Below are 24916 nucleotides of genomic sequence, written 5' to 3' on the forward strand. Positions count from 1 at the left end.
TATATCAATTCTGTAACATCTACTCATAACAAATTAGAACTAAAACCAAGGTGAGGAGAGCTAATTTATCATGAATAACTTTTAGATAGTCCAATCAAATTATACAACTTAAATCGTTTAACCTGAAAATTTTAACTAATATTACGAGCGAAAAATGAATACTTTTTTGACTCAAAAACTACTTTATCATTATTTGTCAAAGACCATTAAATTCCGCTCTCGAACATGAAAATAACAGATATTAATAATAATTATTGTATCGTTACTTGAAACACTACACTACAAAGAATTAGTCTTTAAATTTACCTTACAGTTCAGTTTACTACGGGCCTAAATGTGCATCTGTCTAAATACACAGGTAAAGTTTTAAACTAGAAAGAGTTTATAAAAATATTTTTTTTTTTACAAATCAATTATCAAAAATTCATACAAATCTTTTAGAGACCTATTCTATAGTATTCTGAATTAACTTACGTCAAAAGACTCAAAGATTTGTAAGATATATAGGTTTCTAGATTATATGTTTGTATGTTTTTTGTCCAAATGTCTCCACAGTAAAAAGTATCTAATGTGACATATATGTCATATCACTGGATTTGTTATGCACTAAAATACTACGAGATGAAACAAAAATTTGAACATATATTGTTAATGTCGTTTCATATAACTGCAAATAACACTGGAATATTACGAAAAAAAAAATCAACTTTTTTCATTTCAATAGAAGCAATTACGGAAAAAAAAATCCTACAAAATTTTCAACTAAAAAAAAAAAAATGGGCATTAAACAAAGTACTTTCCATTAATACACACAAGCACCAATTTTTACCATTCCTATTCACTAGGTTGTTATCACACACCATTAGCAGAATAAGGCTATATTCACACAAAGCGGATTATCAGCCGCCGACTGTGAGCCACTGCAAGTAAATTATATTTACGTAATAGCGTAATGTCGTTATTCTGTGATCCGCATAACGCTTTGACAGTTGACAATTCGTTTAGTTTGAAAATACCCTAATACTACTACTGTCAGATTATTACAAAAGTAAATTAAACAAAATAACTTTCTATATACCTAACAACAAATTTAAATTAGATGTTCGAAAACATCAGAATTAGTCTGTCTAGAATCTAGATACTTACTATAAGTCTATCTAAGTCATGACTCTAAATAAAAGAATTATTCCATAAAAAAATGACACAAAAGCTTGTAAAAAGCAAAAGTTCAAAAGCATAAAGAAAATCAAATACAAAATCTTGTAAAAAAATTTCAAAGATTTAGTATTCAAAAATTTATGAAATTATCCTACATTAAACAATGTCATCATTATTAAAATTAATTTGAGAGAAAAAAAATATAAAGAGAACGAAAATGTCATGAAATAGTTCATTATATTCCAACAAAGTAATATCAATATGTACTACATTTTATCCAAGCCCGATATTATTATTTATACACAAACTGCATATTTTTTACTAAGACTCGTGCATTCAAAAAATATCCAATAGAACACTTTTTTATCAGTGGAATTGATGGACAGCTAAAATTGCTGCAAGTTGCAATTACGGATGTCTAAAAGCAGCGGTAACTTCGCCATTTCGGCGAATTTAAGTGACGACTTACACGTTTCCCACATTAATTTCATTATCATTTATACTTTATAACATATTTTTCACAAAAAAAAACTAATAAACTGAAATATAACAATGGCAGTTATGTATTGATTTTTTTTTATTGCTAAATTTCGGGCTTGGAACAAAACGAGATATACACATAAAATTGTATGATTATATCTAAATTCCACGGGTTTATTTTCAAAATATATAATAGCAAGACAAATACGCATACATTAAATTAAATAAAAATAAACTTTATCTAAAATCAGATATAAGAATCTAAAACATTTTATTTACGAATCACTATAGTAACATATTTTCAACACATTTTTTTATTTTGTTGCAGTTTTACACACTGGCAACTAATATTGAATTCCGTAGAGAATATGGTCCGTCTTTTTATTTATATCTGTACAATTTTTCGACGTCTTGTAAAAGCGAGCGCGTACTCTATGCCCCAGACGAGAACGCAAGACATAATCAGTGCGTTTTGTACATGAATACATGTCGCAAAACTGCCCGTGTAATCTCTCACGTAACCTGTACAAAATTACATAAATATTAATTTTTTTTTGATAATTTTTTCGAAATCAGACATTAACGTTTTAGCAGAATTTTTAAGTTTTTTATGAAAAAATATTCTACTATTTGTGGTCCAGTCATCTAAAAGCTATTTAGATAAGATTGGTTTAAATTAATAATATGCACAAAAAGATATAGTAGGAAAAGGAACGCCATAAATTCTTCACGTCACACGTAATAAAATTACTAATATCTGTTGATTTTTACTGGGTTCTGGGAGAGCGTAGATGGCTCTGGAGTGAAGCACTTGACTTGTAATCTAAAGGTCCCGGGTTCGAATGTCTTTTCGATTTACATATGTCCATTCATCCAACGTTCTAACGGTGAAGGAAAATATCGTGATGCTGCACATATCTCAGAAGAAATTCAATGATATGTATAAATTCAACCCGCACTGGGTCAGCGTGGTTGACTAAGGCCTATTCACCCCTAACTTAGGGTAGACTCCGACCCTTTAGTGTGGAAGTATAGTGAGCTGCTGATGATGATGATGATGAAGTCCTGGATCATACTTACCAATGATAGGGCCGATTAGTACGACGAAGACGCCCTTGCTGACCATGTGCAGGCCAAATGCTGCGGGCAGTTTCTCCAGCGGACAGTACTCAGAGATGGTCAGCGTGAAGTTACTGAGGCACATACCTCTGAAGAAGCCGCAGATCGACAGCCAGACCATAAGTGGCACCCACTCGCTTTGTTCAGCTAATACTGAAAAAGATATTCAAAAAAAATAATAGCAATTAAATTGTTTAAACTTTCGTGAGACATCATAATTAATTAATTAAAAAACGGCTTAACTCACGTTTGATCGTCCGGTGACGGCACCGACTAGTTTCGAACCCATCGGGGGTCCATCTTCAGGGCGAGTGTTTAATCCGCACTGAGTGCGAGACGCGACGCGACCGCGAAGTCTTCGGAAACTAGTCGGTGCCGTCACCGGACGATCAAACGGAGTTAAGCCGTTTCTTAATTAATTAAAAATAATAGCAATTTAAAAAAAAATTGTTAATCTGTGCGGAAAGATAATGAGCGTGGCGAAAAACTTTTTTTATATGACAATCCAACCCAGCCATCTGTCAATCGTCAAAGTTTTTTTGTTGAGAATTCTAGCGGGTTTTTTGTATTTAATCATGTCTAAAAGGGGTAGAACCTTACACATTTCAACAACAAAGGACTACTGCGCTTTCAAATCTAAATCTCATTCTCTTTCCGCACAAACCTTAATTGTTTTGAAATGTCTTGTCAATTGAATTGTAAAAAAATAAAGATTTTTTTTTTATATAATGAATTATAAGGAGACTATTAACATCTCGGCTACTTCTACTAGAGGCCGCAAAAATTTATTAGTAAAAACATTTTGTATGCTTGTGTAGTTTCACTCCAACTTATAAAGCATTGGCAATGACAATTAAATATAAAATATATATAATATAAAATATAAAAGTTTTGGTAGATTATATAATTACTGTATCAACTCACCTGATCTCGTAGCAGCTAAGAAGAATGATGAGATAAAAAATATCATTTTCTTGGAGATCGTAGTCCTGTCAAAAATTGGCGGCAAAATCAATCTGACAAGAATGTCAGTGATAGCTGTCATTGACAAACAGAATGCCGTTTCATTCATATTGTAACCTAAACTTCTAATAAAAAATGGCGTTAACATTCTGAATTGCAGTTCACCGCTCCAAAAGAGCGATAGACCGAGTAGAAGATTTAAAAAAGACCAGTCTTTTAGGAGATCTAGATCCATTAGTGCTATGAACTTTCTTAGGAAGCCTTTCTTTTTCTCTTGTTCCGGTTCCGATTTCTTGATCGCTTTCATCTGTATCGCGTCATCGTTTGCAGTCTGTAAAGACAAAACTAATATATATAAATAATATAAAGAAGAGAAATGTTTTGTTTACATTGAAACCGATCTGATCTTGCACTGAATCAATTTAAAAATTCTTTCACTGTTGAGAAGTTACACTATCCCCGAGTCACATAGGCTCTATTTATTAATAATTTTTTTGCGTACCAAGTCGCGGGTAACTTTTAGTGTTTAATAAACAGAGTTGAAAAAAATATTTGGCCAAATGAAATTGCTTGTAGTAATTTTTTTCTAATGTACATTCTTTAAAAAAAGTTAACTAAACATTCATTAATCTTTGAGACTTGCCAAATTTAACAAAGACCAGTGATAAAAGTTTATTTGTATAAAAAAGCACAATGAGGTTAATCGCAAGTACGACACAAAGCCATATTAATTTCTCTATTCTGAAGTAGAAATCTATAAATACTTACATCTAGATACAACTGTAAATAACTGCCGGTGAAGTCCATGTTAGAAATGTTTGAAATAACCGAAAACTTTCTTTTCCTTGCCGCTTCACTCATACTTCCACTAGAAGTTACCCTTTGCATAGCTCCCACAGACGCAGCGGTTGTCAACCCCAGCCCCAAAGCTGCGTTCTTCTCAAACTCTTGTAGTGGTTTGTCACATGTCTTCGCTCGTGGCATCCCTATTGTACGGACAGATGGATGGTTCATGTTTGTATGAGAACGCTGCGTTGTCAGCTTCGGCATCGGATGACTGACCAATGGATTAATTTCGAATTTATCCTCTTCTTCTTCGTCACTTTCATGAATGCATTCCATTTCCTGGAATAAAAAGAATTTATAACGAGATAGTTACTACATCAAATTGGTTCATTTCAACAACCTTAGCAACTTCATAATGCTTAACAATTTATTGTTTGAAAAATGGTTAAAATAAATATGTAAACTTTTAGCTATAGTAATAGAAAATTAAGCCTTGAATATTTTAGAGTTGACTTAATTCAATTATATACATAATATACAAATCATGGGACGCAATGTATAATTTTTAATCAATTAATCAATTGAATTCTGCGTATAATGTATTTTTATTTGCACGCATCAACATACTGATCATTGACAAATACATCTAGAAGATAAAACCAGATATCAATACCAGATTACTGAAGTATTTTTCACGTCTAAACCTGTTGACCCAGTGGCCTACATTTACCACGAATGCTATTTGCGTGCAAAATTATATATATTTTTTGTATTATTATCATCAAGTAATATTTTTTTTTTTACATCTCACTGTTACTTTGCAACTAACAAAGCAATGATTCACGTAATTAAATAGAGGGGAAACTGTGCAACGTTCCGATAACTCTGTTTCTGCTAACTGATAACGTAGTGTTGATCTTACAATTATGCACACATTAATACCGTTTTATTATATCCTTTGTCAAATAATTATCTTGAAACTATACAAAAGACACAAGTATCCATTATAAAGCACATTTTATTTCATAAAAATCAGTCGACAAAAAGAGAGTCATTGTTTTAAAACAACAAAGCATTGATTTGGTTATATGACAGTTTACTAGGTAAAAACAAATGTAGAATGCTTAGATCAGATTTCCTCTCAGTAGTTAGTATGAAATTGCATCTCCTGTTTGCAAAAAATCAGCTAGCCACGAAATGGAAATAATTTTTTTAAAAACAAACCTTTACTGCTTGCATTTCGCAGTCCACTGGTTCATCGATAAGATGCCTCTTCACTGGCTGCAATAAACAGGATCCTAGTACCGCGTGGAAAGCTAACGCGCCCAGGATGACCACAGTCCATCTGAAGCCATACTCTCCTAGCAACAGTTTGACAAGCTGCGGCATTACCATCAAGCCAAAGCCAGTGCCCGCCATCGATAATCCCACAGCCTGACCTCTCTTCTTTGAGAAATAATAATTTAGCGACACGAATGACGATGATGAGGCCAAACCGACACCGAAACCTGAAAACATAAACGGGAAATAAATGTCTTAATATGCAAATGATATTAAAAATAGTACCCAAGGTAACGTAAATAAACAAAAGTTATTGAGGAAGGATTCGTAGTATTAACAATGACACATCTCCTTGTTTCTTAAAACTGTATATATCCAATATTAATTTAACGCTTATAAAGTTTACATCACTTATTCACATTATTGGTTTTCCTGTAAGAGATAGACTATCAATTACGTGAGGCCCGAGGGTAGGGTGTCCAAAAAACAAGTGTATATATTTTCTGATTGAAGAAATTAATTTAATCACATCATACCTGTATATAAAACTAACATTTCGAATATTATAAACATCAAATACCGATCTACAAAAGCACTCCCGTGAGTCTGGATAGATGTATGGAAATTTGTTACCTTATAAATCCAAAATAGCTTAACGGATCTAGATGAAATGTGGACCAGAGATAGATTACAGTATGGAATAGCGGATAAGATATACTCAGTTTTTTTCCTCCATGTAAACGACGTCGCAGGCTATTAAAAACAATAATTTAGATGTTGTGAGAACAAAGTAAAAATATAGCGTTTATTGTTGTTAAATAGTTCACAATCCTTCAAAGTCACTTAACAAGGGCATGTAACAATTCGTAATAATCGCTCTGCGTCAGTAATAACGAGCGACATTAAAACAGTCACGCAAATAGTCCGGGTAATTACTTCCTAATTTATTTTAAACAGGACAACACGCTTTCATTAAGTTTTTCTTATGACCGTGAAAAAAATACACACTTATGTAACTGTTTTAGATACTCCAAAGCATGTTTGTTTTTTCTTGATTTAAATTCAAGGCTAAACCCAACCATTTAAAAAAATCTAAAGTTTTCCATTGTAAAATGTCCCAGCATTCTAACCAAACGCATCTATTAAGTCAAAACTGTTGACTGACGTTACACTATCCAAAACAATCAGAAAATATTTCATTCACAAATTCCCAGTATTATTTGTAATACGGCATTACCTTAAATGTCTGATAGTAATTTTAAACGAACATACAATTCTCTTTTTATATGATAGTGTTAATTGACATGACGTATAATGAACGAAATGTACTACAATGAGCGTAACATATCGTTAAGATATTTAAACTTAACATTATAAAGTATCCGTTTGTTAAATTTTACGCTACGCAAAAATTTCTTTATTAAATGGGTTAAACGCTTTGTAATGCTAGTCGACTTGAAATCCTTGAGAGGCCTTTATGTTGATTCCATTAAAGCAGTAATAATACAATATTATTATGCTGTTTCTAAGGAAACAATTTAATAATTAATTTTCTGGAGCCTAAAGAGTATAAAAAATACTACAGTACTATAGTAGAGTACTAAAATACTCAAGCGGTCAAAAATCTGCTACTTTTAAAAGCGTCACTTCCAAGTTAACAAGCAAATATAGCTTTCATTTGTAACTTAAGCAATATCTATTTTTGTAGACATGATTTTCACCCTGACGTAATCACAAAAACGTTTACTTGCTAAATAAAGTAATAATTACTATTTTTAATTAAATAATATATATAATTATTATAATTATGTAAGTAATTGCAATCTTTAAATAGACAATGAAGCAATACTAGTGCTTAGTGTATACTTAATGTTAATACAATTGTCTTAAAGAAAGAGTAGGTAACTCGTCTAGTCTTAAAGCTGAATATATATCTTCATATTCAGTAAGGTTTCCGGCACATACCTTGTCTAGAACATGATATCGTTTTTAAAGTCTACATAAAGTTAGTTTTATAAAAATATAATTTTTAATTGGTTCGTATAAACACTGGTTCATATAAAATGAGAATGACATTGATGTCATAAAAATACTGAAAGTAAATATTTTCGTGTACTTTTTTAATTTTATTCCATACTACTGGTTTCGTAGGATTATATGAAGTTCCAAAATATAAAACGCTATGAACAATTAAAACGCATTTTTGAATTATAAAACTAACGAATAATAAATCAAATGTTAGATTATCATAAACATGTATTAATATAAAACCTTTCAGAAAAAAAATAAGTCACTGACCCATTACCTATTATAAAATAAAACCTTGTGATTTAATATTATGCAATTCTGTCGATATATGCAAAGTTGAGTAATAAATTTCCGATCGAGCTGTAAGAACCATCCATGACGTCAGAGCTGTGGCAAATTAACTTCGCGATACGAATTACAGTAATATGTAATTATTGTTTTAAACACATACATTACATAACGTTATTTAATTAAGTTTTTCTAGTTCAGGCCACCTTTCATTAGGAAAAACTAATATTTCTTGTGTGATTCTAAAGGTGAAATAATTTTGATTCATAATTTTGGAATCGGGAATAAGGTCATACATTAATTCATTTTCAAAACAAATATTTTGATCTTACAGAAAAAAAGAAACATAATAACAGAAATAGAGAATATTCACGCATCAAATAAATCCGCTTCGACCGAACTTACCCAATCATGCACAAAGCCTAGCTATATCCTGTTCAATGAAATCTCGTGATAAGATTACACTTTTGGAATGGATGTTTTACGGTGGCATTAGTTTGAATATATATTATATATTATTGTAGTATGTAATTAGTAGTATATAATGACAATATTATAAATGCACACTTTCAATTTACTAGTTAAACAAAAGAAACTTTTGACTTACCTCCTAATATACTATACGTTGCTATGATATGACCCATGCTGTTAGCCGGAGCAGTGAAAAGCAGCCCTAGGGCACATATCGTGGAGCCCACAAAACAGACCTTTCTATACGAGAAGGTTTTTATCACCGGGCCTACGAAGAAGCCGGAAAAGTTGACAACCGAATCTAGGGTACTGGCGATAACCGAGGCTCCCGTCGTATGCACCCCCAAATCATCCAGCAAGTCTTTGAATAGGAGTCCAAAAGACGGCTCCAAGGAACGGGTTGAAAACTGAAACAATACAATAATAATGTCAAAATTTGTCAAAGATTCAAATTATTAAGTAAGATGTTCGTTTAGATTCCGGTTCGTTTTAGCCGTAGTTTGTTATAAGCGTATGCAGTTCCCAGGTTTTAAGGATATTAATGGTGGCAAGTATTCATTTAATAACAACTCGCTTTTCCTTTGCTCTACCATAAACTTGAAATAGTAGGAACGTTAAGTTCGTAATTCTTAAAAACAATACGCCGCAATCGTATTCAGGGTGCAGTATTCGCACATTTGTAAAACATTAAAAATATCTTAGTTGTGTATCTTTTTGCATTAGCAATATTATGGAAAATTATATACTTTTTTGACTATTGAACATTGTTGTCAAAACACATCTGAAATTATGTATTAAATTTAATAAGTAAAGACACTAAAACGATAACCAAATAAGTAAATTCTCGTAAAATAAATTCGCGATAAAATGTAACTTTACAGCCATCACGTTTCACTGGATACCGTCTAACGGTGTAATGGAAAATTTTATTGCTATTTTTTTTTTTACTGAGTTGTGCACAAATTGTGATAGGTTTATAAAACTTGTATCATGAGAATAATATGAGACAATATGATCATATTACAGAGTTTTAACTTGCGCTTTATTCTAAATATTGCAACGATGTAAAAAAAAGTTAAAGACCGAGATGTAAAAAAACCTTCTTAGACTTCATCTCACGCAGCTAAATCTTGGCAGTTTAACCGTTGACAGACAGTGTGCGGTATAATAAATATCACGCGTCCTTGAAATTTATGCCAAATTTCGAGTTGCGGAACAAGTTTTCCTTTAAAAAATAACATTATTGTTATCAGAACTTAAAATTTACAAACAGCAATTTGTTGCTTGATAACTTTTATAGCGACTTCTATTTCTACCCAGCCCAATAGGGCTAACATTAAACGCCATATAAAAATCTGAGAGATTCAGTTCACATAACCAACATCATGTACAACATGTGCACGAGACAATGTTAAAACACTGATTACACATCGCATCGATTGCTCTTTGTAATGCAGTATCACGCGTACCTATAATTGTATCGAACTTTAATTGTGAGCTAGGGCTGTCCATTGCCAACTTTAAAATGAAATAAAATATAACAAGTGCATTTTTTGTTTAAACTGAGCCATAACAAGCGGTGTCCTTCTATTTTAATATTTGTTGAAAAAAAAAAAATCTTGAGAGCTCTACCTTCGGAAACGTATTAAAAACCACTGGTAATTTCCATGATAGAATATGCTTTGAAAAGGAAACTATACTTGGTTCAAATACTAGTTGATAATAAATCTTAAAATATTAAAAGGCAGTGGCAACCCTAAAGAAACCGTAGGGGAGCATGTGACTCCGGCAAGCAATTGTAATTGTTCTCGCTTTTAATTTCACTCGAAGTCAATGTGTTGATTGATAACGCATTGCACAATAGTAATTACATTACAATGTAAGTCCAGTACACTATCAGTGTAACAATATACAGCTTCAAATAAAACGAGTAGAATTCAAAGTATTTTAATAGAAGCGAAAATGTTTCTGTTACTATCCTACCTCAGGGTACCTATCTAGGCCTAATTGAATATTTTAAGTTATTAAAAATATATTTAATAAATAATATATTTAATAATAATAATAATTTTTGAAGGTGTGATCTCTATAAATATCACACCTTCAAAAATCACCTTCTATACTTAGTACCTAAATATCTTCCTTGGTACAGATTAAAGTATCAAAAAAAGCTTTACAGACAATTATTCTGATACATACATATTTTGACAGATATTCGACAAACTATTTTGCAGTAATTTTTTTGCAAGCAAAATAAAAAAACAGACAATAAAGTGACTCACTTCATAATTAAATCAGAAGATACAGAGCATAATACAAAGCAGCAAGCAAGTTATACAAAAATGTGATCTAGGTCTTCAATGACACCGACGTTTTCTATCAACCTTTAAATATACACATATTCACTATGGTATACAAAGAATACAAAACAAGAATACACTTTTCTTTGTATACCATAGTGAATGAATTAAATCGCAATTATATCATTTATAGTACAGTACCAAAGGAACTGCACGCAACAATATCATCATGTGACCGATTCAAAGGACCGATATTGCACAAGCAACAGATTATTGACATTGCTGACGACTCATTGTTGCATTCCTTAAAGTTGGCTAATCTTTAGATTAATATTAGGTCCTTACATATGAAATTGGCGTTTTTCGTACTGGCCACTTTAATCACGAATTTCTCCTCTTTGGTAAGGAATTCCAAATTTAAATTTGTACAGCTATAGACTCATGTATTTGTGGTTCGATGACCGTCATTCATTTGTTTTTTTCTTCTGTTTTTTTTCTGTTTGCGTCACTCATTTTACAAAATGGAAAACTTAAAATATCGCATTATTTACGAGTACGAGTTCCGCCGTGGCACTAGTGCTGCGGAAACGACTCGAAGGGTGAATGATGTGTATGGCGATCGTGTTGCAAAAGAAAACACAGTTCGTTTTTGGTTACATCGTTTTCGTTCTGGAAATTTCGATCTGCAGAACAAGCCCCGTGGACGGCCTGAGACTCAAGTTGATAATGAAGAGTTGAAGCCTATTGTGGAAGCGGATCCATCGCAAACCACGTCCGAGTTAGCTGCAGGCTGCGATGTTAGTGATAAAACTGTTTTAATTCACTTGAAGCAAATTGGGAAGATTAAAAAGCTTGAAAGGTGGGTACCTCACGAATTGACTGAAGTAAACCGGCAAACGCGCGTCGACTGTTGCGTTACATTACTAAACCGGCACAATAATGAAGGTATTTTAAACCGAATCATTACCTGTGATGAAAAATGGGTTCTTTACGATAATCGGAAGCGCTCAGCGCAATGGTTGGATCCTGGCCAGCCAGCCAAATCCTGCTCCAAGCGAAAATTAACCCCAAAAAAGTTACTTGTAAGCGTTTGGTGGACTAGTGCCGGTATTGTTCATTACAGTTTTCTCAAATCTGGCCAGACTATTACGGCTGATGTCTATTGTCAGCAATTGCAAACCATGATGGAAAAGCTAGCGGCTAAACAACCTAGGCTGGTCAATCGATCCATGCCACTGCTGCTTCACGACAACGCTAGACCACACACTGCGCAACAGACGGCTACTAAATTAGAAGAGCTTCAATTGGAAAGTCTAAGACATCCTCCGTACTCCCGGGACATTGCTCCAACAGATTACAATTTTTTTCGAAATTTGGATAATTTCTTGCAAGGGAAAAAATTCAACTCCGATGGGGCAGTCCAAATCGCCTTCAAAGATTTTATTGATTCCCGTCCGACTGGTTTTTTTAGTAAAGGGATCAATGAACTACCTATGAGATGGCAAAAGTGCATAGAAAATAATGGATCATACTTTGATTAATTAAATATATTATATTAAAAAATATTCGACTTTTTGTTCCTCCCATACAAAACGCCAATTTCATATGTAAGGACCTAATATATATGAAGTTGAATAATTTGTACGACTTCATTAGTCGCTTGAAAATACTTAAAAAAACAACAATTACTGACCTAATTCTCTCATCGCCTCTGTATTTATATTAAGAATAAACAATAATGAAAACATATTACATAATATCAACAAAGTTGTATGAATTTGTCCTACATTAATTAGATGTCGCTTACACCGAAAATAACAAATTCCTCAAATATCGTATCATAACGAAAATGGTTATTAGCCGTATAATTGAACACTTAAACAGTTTGAACAATTTTAAATTATTATCAAAGTTACAAACGTTAATTAATAATGGTCTTTACTCGTTACATTTAATTATGAACAATAAAATTAAATCATAAAAGTTTTTGCAACAGATGAGCAGAGACAACAAAAGAAGTTGAAAAATAACTTACATTAACTAAACTGACTCCCAGACAGACCATCCAGGCCCAGCCACCATCCGGCGCCACTTTCCTGGTGGCCGGCGGCAACTTCTTTATCGAACCTTTACTCTTCTCTACCGTCATTTTCAGCCTTTGTCACCTACTTGCCTAGAACAATAAAAACAAAAATTTACATAAATAAAAAAAAAATAGTAAATAAAACAATCAATAAAAGTGACTGTTAGTACGTCTTTCACATTCAGGTGAAGTGTACGCATCGAATGGTACCACATTCGTCAAAAACAATGTAGTCGTTTAAACTATAGGCGGTCCCAATAGACATACATACAAACCCACAAACTTAAAAAAATGCAAACATAAGTACATGCATATACGTGAACTAGAAAACATTTTTATGGTGAATGTTTATTGCACGAACAAGTATTGAGAGATTTAAGAAAGTCAGGACAAACAAACAAATTATGTAACTACATAATTTTTTTCAACACGATTGTCTAAAATATATAATTACGTTCAAGAAATCTTACTAATATTATAAACGTGAATGATTTGATGGATGGATGGATGGATGGATGGATGGATCTTTGTTTGAAGGTATCTCCGTAACGACTCAACAGATCTTGATGAAATTTGGCACAGATGTAGAACATAGTCTGGAAGAATACAGAGTTATTAAGTTTTTTTTTTAATTCCGCACGGACGGTGTCGCGGGCGACAGCTTGTCTTAAATAATAATACAGTATTTAGGTATATTAAATTATTTATGGGACACGTGACAGCACAAAGGACGAGACCAGTATAACGAAACACATATGCACTCATCCACAATCAGTGTAATTGGCACTAACACGACTTATCAGCCTTATGACGGCTAAGTGATAACCGTATAGAAATATAGCAAATAGAAACTACTACAGAATACATGCTGGACATAAAAATATAACTTCCGTTTCAAATTTCTTTATCCATCAAATTAACGTGAAAATATAGATAAAAAGAAACTTCGATTGAATGTGCAACAGTTTTCTTTTCTATCTTGATATGTGCCTAAATATCGGACATCTTTTAAATACTACCCTCCACTTATCCAATTTCGAAACAAGTTTTCCTTTTAAAACATAATTGTTATCTAAACTCATGATTTACATTTAGGATTTTGTTTCTAGATAACAATTATAGCGAATTCTATTTCTGCCCGGGCCTATTATAAAAAATAATAATTTATCCATCATCGATTTCAATTGGAACCACCAATAAGTGACTATAACATACCGAAGCGTTATTAATGTCCACGCGACTCGATTAACAGCCGCTGCAATGCTATGATCTGATTCATTGTTAAGCCCCCAACAAATTAAACTTCTTTTATTAAACGATTAAATTCGTAAACAGAAATAAGGTCGCGTGATGACTAACCAACACTCTCTTGTTATTATATCGTCATTTATCTCCTAACTTTGTAATGAAAAAGACCTCAGATAATAACAATTCTAATTGTAAAAAGAAATAAAAACAACAGTGACTTTATTAATGTAACATAAGTCCGACAGTACCCCTAAGACACTGCCACAATGGAGCAAACGCGTATGCATATTATAAGTGAACATTCCAAAGGGATCTAAATTTTGTGTCTGTGACGACTACCAAATATATTTTTCTGTATATAATTTCTGGAATTTGTTATTCCTTGGTACATGTTGATAAAAGTCGATAGTGTGTAAGCAGCCTAAGACCCCCAGGCGGCACGCACGAGGGAGACGGAAGGTATCACGCGAGTGTTTCGTGCGAGATTATACCACGTGCCGTCCCCACGAGGTCGCCGCAGAGAAAAAACACACCCGACGTCTGGTTTTGCGTAGCACCAAGAGCAATGACACGTCCGTCGCTATGTCAAGAACAAATGCAAATTACTGTGCGATTTGAATGACAATTGTGTACCTTTGCACAGCACGTCCTATAGATTGCTATACTTGTGCAAACATAATTATTATTAATAGATACAATTTAATACAAAGACGATACAAGAAATAAAACAGTCTGAGATCTAAAAACTATGTTTTATTAGTAAGGAACGAGATTTTGGTTCTCGAGACAGATCTAAAGATACAACAAATGTAGGAAACAAAGACGATATCGTTACAGATACCGAGAAATTAAAAATAACTGTTTGACTGTGATAATAAATGTTTGACTATGCACAATTATAAAAAGTAACAGTCAGTGGAAGACGAGAAACTAAGAAGTATTTTTCCTTTTATTACGCGCAATAATAGGATGTTCGTATATAGCTCATGTTATCGTAGCTGTAAAACATCTTATAGTAACAAAATTCATTGATCATGCGATCGGGATTCCGTCAACACTCTCCAGATTTAGATGCCCGGCTCTATCTTTCCAAAGCATAAAAGCTTATCTAGAATACAGCTGCCAAGTATATAAATCACTTTTGATAATTTAGACGTAAAAATATCAACGAACTATTATATTTGAGGCGAAACGTTACGTGACATAATTTTTCGACATGTCCTCTATATTCTATAAATATTAGTCTCCACGTATTAGCAAAGCACCTGATTACTTTTCAGGAAATACGGATAACATTTCAAAGAAACATAAAAATGAAATCAGACCATTGTAAATGTTCCATAAAATAAGTTATATTAGAAACGACAAAGTTACTTCTATTCTTTCAAACATGGTTTTTGAAAACGTTTAACATAATTTATTTTAATGAGTAGAGATTTATTAACGGTTACAGAAATAAACAATGCGTAAATACGCAATTGTATTTTTCTTTGAAAATGGTAGCTCCATGTAAAATATGGAGAACACTTTTATTAATATTCTTGAAAAGCTCATTTTTGTATTAAAATACCATATTAACTCCATGGTTGTCCACAGAATCGGTTTTAAAGTGTGAAGCTTTCAATACATAGAAGCAATAATAATGGTTCTTGATCGATCTAGATCCAAAACACTAAAGATATTTGAGTCAGTCGCTCTACAAAAAGCAGGAATTTTTACATTATCCAAATTGACAAAAGATCTGATGTTCTAAAATCATCACTAAACAAGCAGCGATTATTTTGATAAAATAGAACAAATTACATTGATCTACAAAACTTAGGATGGGCTGGTGCCAAGATTCCTGTCACACTATAAAGACATTGAACATTTTTAGAATACGGAAATTTAACCTTCAACAGTTTACCTACTATTTTTCCAATGTGTTTTTTATTTGTTTGATCAGACATGACAGTACATCATTGGATTTGATTACACAAGGAGAATCATAAGTTGCCATTGAGCATTCACCATGTTACTAAGCTAAGGTTACCAGTGGTAATTGTTACCTGATTTTTTTTTTTAAAAAGAATGAAAGCGATGAATAAAATTGGTAGAAACTAATAGTAAAATGAGACAGTTCTAATTTTTGTATGACTAAGAATAAACAAAGTTACTCTCTGTTTATTTGTGGATTAACACTTAAGTTCATGATATTTGCATTGTTTTCAGACATTTATAGATCACATAATAACAATGTAAATAATTATATCAATGCAATTTTTCCGATAGTAACCAAATACATGAGTAATGCAGTAAGGAATTCGGGACTTCCCATAGCATAGAAGTGAAGACTTGATAATATGAATTCTGAGTACTACGAAGGTATTAAAATAAATAAACTGATGGAAAACATGTTTTTAGAAGTAAACTAAACTCGGAGTTTTCGACTGCCAAAGCACATTCTCTTCTAAATAAAACAGGCTTCATACAGATGTTTGGTTAGTACAGACTAGTATAGTACAAGGAAATATTTATTAAACCAGATAATATTGTTATATTACTTCATACATTCACTTCACTTAAAAAATTTAGTGATATACATCGGCGAGAATGCATAAGAGTGTAAAAACATCTTTTCGACCAGACTAAGAACATGTAATAAATATTACGCAGTACAAGTTTTTGTGGTGTTTTTTTGCGCCATCAAAAACTTTCCACGACGAATGGCACGGCAACGTAAGTCAAAAACGAAGTTGAAATACCAGGCCTAAGTTTTGTGCATTTAATAATACGGGAAAAATTTAGCAAGATACATAAGCCAGATTTTAAAATAAATTAGAAATACATTGAAAAGTAAACAACAAACTATTGTTTAGAAAGTTGAACACTGGTTTCGAAGACATTTTTAAATTAACTCTAAGGCTAATTTATACAAAGGATTGATTTATATTTGTACAAAGAACTTAAATTATTTTATATAAATTTGTGTATATAATAAGTTAATGCTGAATAATAAGTTAATGAGGACATTCACCTAACGATAAATCGATACTCCGGCATTACAATAACATTCAAATTGTTCGAGTAAAGAGTATACGTTTGATTACGGTTAGTAGTAATTTTTTTAAAAAGTCCCTCAATTTTTGATCATCATTACCTTAATCATCAAGAAGTTGGCCGTCTTTACAAAAAAGAACAATCTTTTATTGATTGATCTGACTGTTTCAATTTGGAAAATTCAGATGACACCACCGAGGTTGTATTGAATTTGAAGTTGAAGGAGCGTTACAAAAAGAATGTACTGAGAAGGCAAGTATAGTCCAAATTTAATAGTGTACATCCTTCAATGAAAGATTTTGATGTTATGTGTAATGTGTTTTGTTCAATAATTTTAAAACATATCGTTATTTTTTATGACATTATTTTATCTACATATATGTTAAGTGCGCATGTAGGGAACACTCTTGGATACTCGGTCAATGGGATGCGTGAGTCAAGTGGTCGTCAAGGCGAGCGGGTACATTTTCTTTTGTTATCAGCACTTTTGTAACCCATCTGGCTGCTTGCACAACATCACGTGAAAAGCGGTTGACACACGATAGTCAAAGCGAAAACAAAACAACTTGATAATTGACACCAATACAAAAAATACAGATATCAGTATTGACGTAATTTGATACAAAAAATTGTTATAATTAAATAAAATTTAATAATTAAACCGGCAAAATATTTGATAGGGTAGAAGTTTTTTAAAGTGGTTACATAATATTCGATATAACCACGAACGAAGTACAGAGGCCCTGCGTGATATCAACAACACATGGGGGCGTTTGGTTTCAAGGGCATATTCAATTCGTTATATTACTAAAGTAAACAAAGCCATAACTTAAGGTTACCATGCCAACAAAGGCATATATATTGTTATTAACATTGACAATATTAAGTGATATTGTGTGACGCACCACATTGTAATGTTCAAATGTAATATTTGTCATATGATGAACATGACATATAGAAAAAGACAACTGTCAGAGATAACTTCAGGAATAATGGTTTTATGAAATACTAGCTTGTACCCGCGACTCCGTCCGCGCGAAATAAAAAATAGAAAACGGGGTAAAAATTATCCTATGTCCGTTTCCTGGTTCTAAGCTACCTGCTCACCAATTTTCAGTCAAATTAATTCAGCCGTTCTTGAGTTATAAATAGTGTAACTAACACAACTTTCTTTTATATATATATAGATATACCGTACCCGCGTATGGGAAACATAATAAACCTAATATGATTCCCTAACCTGGCGCAACAGTAGCTCGAAATAGGTCAAGGGTTTAAAACGAACGTTTCGTAATAGTAGGTACCATTGCTATTCTGGGAACACAAATTAATGAAATCTTACTAATATTATATAGGCGAAAGTTAACATGGATGAATAGATTGATGTTTGTTAGCAGGTATCTCCGGAACGGCTTAATGGATCTTGACGAAACAAATTTCGTGGCAAAGCTCATATGTAGAACATAGTCTGGAAGAACACATAGACCACTTATTAAGTTGTTTTTAATTCCGCGTGGACGAAGTCGCGGACGACAGCTAATAATGAATACACTCTTTTATAACATACGATACGATCCATAGCTGTTTTAGACGTAAAGACGGCTAGATATAAAACAGGGCTTTCTAAAATATTAAACTATTCTTAATTTATAATTCGATACTACAAAAAAAACACCTCCGACGCGAATTCACATGTATTTTTTTTAAAATTAAAACACTAAGGATAAAACAAATGAGAGCAACTCAAGTCCAAATAAGGTATAGTTGTCAATAGAGCCACTGAAAGTATGGTATCGTGTAAAAAGACCTCTTAACATAACGGCCGTCAGATAGTTCATCAGACAGCTAGAACTGCATCCGCAGATGATCTAGGACTCGACAAATATCCAGGTCACTTTCCCCATTTAAATAGAAGTCGAGAATTTTTAAAGTTAATAACAAAATCTATCAAATCGCAGCGTAACTTGCTCACAAAGTTAAAATATCTTTTCGTTGTGCTCTGGGCAAAAAGCCTTGTGAAAAAAATGAGAGCCTTCCTTTGTCCAATGAACTCAACTTTTAAATAAACTTTCAATGGAAAAAAATCGGTTCCTTACTTTACATCTCGAACAATCAATAATTTTTTTGTCTTTACACCTATTTCGTTGTTCCAAGAATATAGAGTATTCTAGAATATGGAGTATACCAAACGCGAAGTTTAAGTTAAAGTATTGCGGTCATGAAGGTTTTTTTTATTATTTAAAGTAATCAATGCTAATTTAACATCAATTGCTCATTGTAAAAACCGCAAAATGTGATACGCTTCTGTATATCCATACGTATATCTACATAAAGTACATCAGTACAACAAAATACGTTTTGTATAAAAGTTTATTAATTTAATATATTTAGCTAAGTACATATTTTCCGATTTTTTTTTATTTTGAACGCACAGACATCGATTTCGAGTCGGTTTGATGATGCGTATTTATTTATTTTAATTCAGATTCATCTTACTAATATTATAAATGCGAATGTTTAGATGGATGGATGGATGAAACGACACAACGGAACTTGATGAAAGGCACAGATGTAGAACATAGTCTGCAAGAACACTTAGGCTACTTATTACGTTTTTTTTTTAAATCCGCGCGGACGGAGTCGCGGGCGACAGCTAGTTATAAAAACAAATTTAATATCATAATATAATCGACATTTATATTAAGTAACCAGAATTCACACACACAAAAAGCTGTTCAAACATTACGATAAATAAGTAAACAACGGCGTATTCACTTCCGTTACTACAATAACAATGATTCATTTATATTTGCGGGACACTACCAATGCATTGTCTTGTCCCTAAATGTTGATTTGGATCGAGGACACATATGCCCTCTGACGTCATCGCTAGAGCTTACGCGATACAAAGCACGTAGGAAGACCTTTAGAACACGGTTGAAACATAATCGTTATATGTTACGCAAAATTTAGACCGAAATTTATATTTTTTGTATTAAAATACATTTCTTAATTTTTACTATGTGAACATGGGAGGTATTAAACGAATCAGTCTGTATATGACAAAAAAATGTCAAGTTTTTTAAGATTTCAATTTTGATTAAATATAGATCGTATCTGTGGTCAATCACCTTATTTTTTTTATTGTCCATTGTTATTATCAAATACAATCGATCAGATAAAATCTAGTAAAATAACCATGAATTCCTTTTTTTATGAAGAGATAATTCTAACAGTGGAAGCCAGTAACAACATCTGTTGCACGAATGAGCCAACACGACCGGTAAAATACCGCGACCAAACAAAAGAGAGGCGTGAATTCCGCGATTCGCCTGATAAGCGTGCGTGCCGGAAGACTAATTTTACTTCTTTGTCCATTCCCACCACTTCCCGTTTCATCTAAGGAAAGATTGGGAAGGGAGTAGGGACCACATATTAAGGGAAAATATCCTCTTCCTGTGCGTCCCCTCCTCCGTCGATTAATGGTAGGCAACGCATCTGCAATTGCAGATGTCTATGGGCAGCGGTTCGGCGAATTCAGGTGGCTCATAATTAATGATAATATGATAATTAATGATAATAATCTCGAAATATGATGATGATGATGATGATGAATAATATAATCTCGAAATATGATGATGATGATGATGAATATAATCTCGAAATATACTAAATATTTCTCACAATTCTTCTGGTTCATCCTAACAATTAGCAAAAATATAACATGCAGTAAAACACTAAATAAAACAAAGGCTGTTTTGGTTGTTAGCCTATATTAAAATTCAAAGTTGGCTGTTTTTTGCAATCAAATGTGACAACTGATTTGAATAAAATTACGTCATTGGTGTGAGCAAAGTCCGTAAATTGGTATGCAGTAAATGTGTTGCGCCGCACATTATTTTTTATGAAAACAATGGTTTTCCTTTACACAATATGTATATTACAGGATATTATTGCATCATGTAATGGTAAACACTTTACTAAAAAAAAACAAACAGCAATTACAACACTTTAAATATTTTGGATACTATTAACTGTGAGCATAGCATGAACTGTCAAAATATCAATCTTTATTATACCCTGTCACATCACAATTAAACTAAGGTAGAGCCCACAACAATATCTATTACACAAATTGGCCAACTTAACCTGTTAATATCATACAAAAGACAGGAGCAAAGTGGAGGCAATTCTGCCGGAAGCCTAATTTTGTAAGGAAGATAGAAAAGATGGATTTAACGGACAAAGAGCACATACAGGGAGAGAAACATAACCTTTTCTGTGTGTTTACACCTCTGTCGGTTTAAGGTAGGCTTTCACCACTTTTTCCTTATATTAATTATTAACTGAATTTAACACATTGAGTGATTTCTCTTTTTTTTGGAAATGATCTTTCTAGACCTGTTACTGAAACTGAATGTATTCAAAACTTTATAATATATAAGTATACATTGTAAGTGTATAACAAAATAAATAGACTAGGATTTCATGTTAAATCAATTTCTTAAACGGAAAGTTTTATTATTATATGAACATTATAGTCAAATATTATTGGAAGTAAAAATGTAATAACTAAGAACACACAACATCTGGAAGATCATTGTATTAACACTTGGCTTGAAGATTTTGACACACCTAACTAGTACTACCAAGTAACTTTTTGTGTACAATTAATTTCGCCATTCTAGAGATACCTAATAACATCTATCCATCCATCAATATAAACATTTAAATTTAAAATATTAGTAAAATATAATTTATATCAAAAATAAATAATGGTCATGATATCTTTAATAGAAAAGGCTATCGTTAATGCTATAGCATTATAGTGTATTTTTATGTACTAACTGAAATAATGTTTACTTATTAACTTAAAGCCTTAAAATGTAATTTGGTTGACCACAGAATTCTTAACACTGTATTATAATTAAATATTAATTCAGAATAAAATAACAGTCACATCTAGGTTAATTAAAATACCCACTATTTCCTTCAAAAATAGCTTTCAAAATATATGGATATTATTGAAAAATTAAATACTAAACTTGTTACTAAAGCTTAGTATTTTCCTTATATTTCTTATCTCATTGAAACTATATAAACTTTAAATAAGTAAGATATTGGACAATCATTTAAGATCAAATTATATACACAATCCTTGGACCTAAAACCTTTACAACACTTTCGGAATAATGAAACTGTTAATCACATGCAATGTAAATTTGACCCACATAAACATATAAATGTTTGTATTTTCTAAATAAACAAAGTCTTTAAATACTAAAAATGAATGAAAGGGATAAGGTGATATAGACTATTAAAAATGAAAATTACTTACCTTTTCTAAATAATTTCCCATATATAAATATAAGTATCAAAATATGAAATTTCAAAACATTGTATCAAAAATCGGTAAGTTCAAACTATTTAATCACTCGTGTTAAATTACTTGTAAAAATGATCACTTTTTGTACTTCTGCTTTTAAAACAAAAGGTTTTGTTGAAGTGCACTGTATTTTTCAAGATTTCTTTAAATGAACCAAAAAAAATTAAGAGAGAACATACGACAGCGACTGTCAATAAATAAGCACTAACAGAATCAAAGAGTAAAGAGCATGCAACATGATGGTTGGAAGTTGGAATTGCGATGTTGTCATTCATCTCTATAGATCACTGATCTCTGTAAATGGACTGGCTGTAAATCGTTTTTTTTGTGCTTATTTGATTTTGTCATTTAGTACACCAAAAAAGAGATGGGACGTATCGAAAACATTGGTTGGCTACAAAATCTCTTTTTAGACATCGATTTATACATATGGAGATTTTTTTTGTACTGAATCTATTTCTGTTACAATATTTTTCTAATAAGCAATTTATATGAAATATTTGAGATATTTTCTGGTAACAAAGAACAACCGTGTATATTACCTAAAAAATAAAAGGCTGAGGGTTATGACATACTATATTCTCAGCCATCATCGTGTCGTCGTTGTGTATCTTTGTAGCATAGAAAGTAGCTGCCGAAGGTCCTTCATGGAAACAAGCAGTATTTGTAAGTTATAAAGATACCAAAAGCTATGTTTTATATTTTAAAGACATACATACTATATTCAAAAAAATATTTTACTTACCCATATTACAAAATATAGCCGGTACTTTTTTTTTCCAAAGTTGTGCGAGTATTATGTTTGATAAAATAGTCAGCAGCGAAATGATTAAACCAAAAGCGATAATTTATGTTTGAATTAAAATCAACAACTTTAGTATTAGTTAGCTACAGCTTTAATGTCCGTTGGAAACCTGCAAATTAAATAAAATGAACAGTTATTATGTGAAAACTCGATAAAACTATTTCAAAATTATTCTAATATGGATAGTTAAGAAAAAGAATATGTATTTACACTATGCTCTAGCAGATTGTTGTGGTTAACACCCTTTTACTTGTGAAACGATCCCACTACATTTTTTGTAAAAATTTCTACAAATCAACATTGTTGCTTGTAACAATCCTTTCCTTATTTTTATTACGAGAAAGCTCTTTGGCACTAGTTTATGGACTCATACAGTTGAACAACTTATCAAAAAACGATAGACGTTTGTTTCATGACAACAGAGACATTAGCATAATCCGTCAAAATAAAGTTGTCAGGTTCAGACCCGGCTCGTTTCAGTAGGTACTAATAAAAGCTGTTATTTCAAAGAGAATCTCTCTATGTACTTCTATACGATATCAATGCTATAGATGGATACAAAGAGCTTATAAAAGGTAGATAGATGGATAGGTCATTACTTGGAACTTGGAAATGACAGGTTTTGCTTCGTTCCGAATTTCCTGACAGTTAATTTTATATCTACTATTAGTTCGAATTCTAACTTCTACTCAAACCATCAGCGCCATAATGACCAAAAATCAAATAGTTCACAACCATTGTTATAGATGGTTCATTTTTAAAGATAAGTGAATATTGTAATAGTATAACAAAATTGAGGTTTATGCTAAGCGCAAACAGTGACTATTCTGTCACAAAAAAAAAAACAACAAAAAGTAAACTTGCAATATTTATTAAGATCCTTATAATGATCCGGTGGGCATAAGCCAATCTAAATTATTATTATTTTTAATTATTAACAGTGCACTAGCACCACCGTCATTGTAAAAAATTTGTCATAATCCTTTACTCTTTTTGCACATTAGTCGTGTTTTTTGTTTCTTAAAAGTCATTTACTATGACTAAGTAGGTTTTATAAACATTCTGACAGAACCAACCGCGATAGCAGCGCCTCTCACTGATTCAGATGTCCTTATTTCACCATATAGTTGAGCGTTTAAAAATCTTGCAAATTATCGAGCTTCGCAAGAATGAAATAGGAAAATACGAACTCTGCTCATAGTAAAAATCATTACTGTTAGTGATATATTTTTAAGGCTTACACATTCATTTTAATGTTTATTTAATAATTTTAACCTGTTATAATTCGAATTAGGAGTTGAAGTCTTGAAGCATTCTGCTTTTTAATCGGCAACAATCATTTATATGATTTATATGAAGAAAGCATTTGCAGGCACCGTGTAGCGCCGTCTAAGTTTAGCAACTTTGTCTTATCTGACCCCATTTGATAAAGCTGTTGATGGTTATTCTTTTAAATATTACTCAACTGACAAGAGGGTAAT

At 32.2% G+C, this 24916-nt stretch overlaps 1 protein-coding gene across 2 annotated transcripts; it reads right to left on the reverse strand.

Annotated features, from left to right (window-relative positions):
• Positions 1-2022: 2022 nt before the first annotated feature.
• On the reverse strand, positions 2023-22791 carry LOC106713492. Of its 2 annotated transcripts, none has more exons than XM_045677933.1 (8): positions 22583-22791; positions 12910-13047; positions 8711-8981; positions 5731-6014; positions 4489-4845; positions 3682-4051; positions 2719-2910; positions 2023-2160 (listed from the first exon to the last, which is right to left on the reverse strand). In XM_045677933.1, exons 2-8 carry the CDS (start codon positions 13021-13023, stop codon positions 2024-2026), a joined length of 1725 nt encoding a protein of 574 aa, XP_045533889.1. In that variant the 5' UTR covers positions 13024-13047; positions 22583-22791; the 3' UTR covers position 2023. The 2 variants fall into 2 exon arrangements, with proteins under 2 accessions (XP_045533889.1, XP_045533890.1); XM_045677934.1 differs by lacking the exon at positions 22583-22791 and adding an exon at positions 14739-14757.
• Positions 22792-24916: the final 2125 nt, after the last annotated feature.

The sequence above is a fragment of the Papilio machaon genome, chromosome 5, assembly GCF_912999745.1.
Source record: "Papilio machaon chromosome 5, ilPapMach1.1, whole genome shotgun sequence".
NCBI classification, from domain to species: Eukaryota; Metazoa; Arthropoda; class Insecta; order Lepidoptera; family Papilionidae; genus Papilio; species Papilio machaon.

Excerpts from the sequence above, each read along its gene's own strand:
- LOC106713492 (XM_045677933.1), bottom strand. The coding sequence starts at position 13,023 with ATGACGGTAGAGAAGAGTAAAGGTTCGATAAAGAAGTTGCCGCCGGCC. Across the intron at positions 6,015-8,710 it reads AACGTATAGTATATTAGGAG|GTTTCGGTGTCGGTTTGGCC; the intron begins GTAAGTCAAAAG and ends TTATGTTTTCAG. Across the intron at positions 4,846-5,730 it reads GCGAAATGCAAGCAGTAAAG|GAAATGGAATGCATTCATGA; the intron begins GTTTGTTTTTAA and ends TTTTTATTCCAG.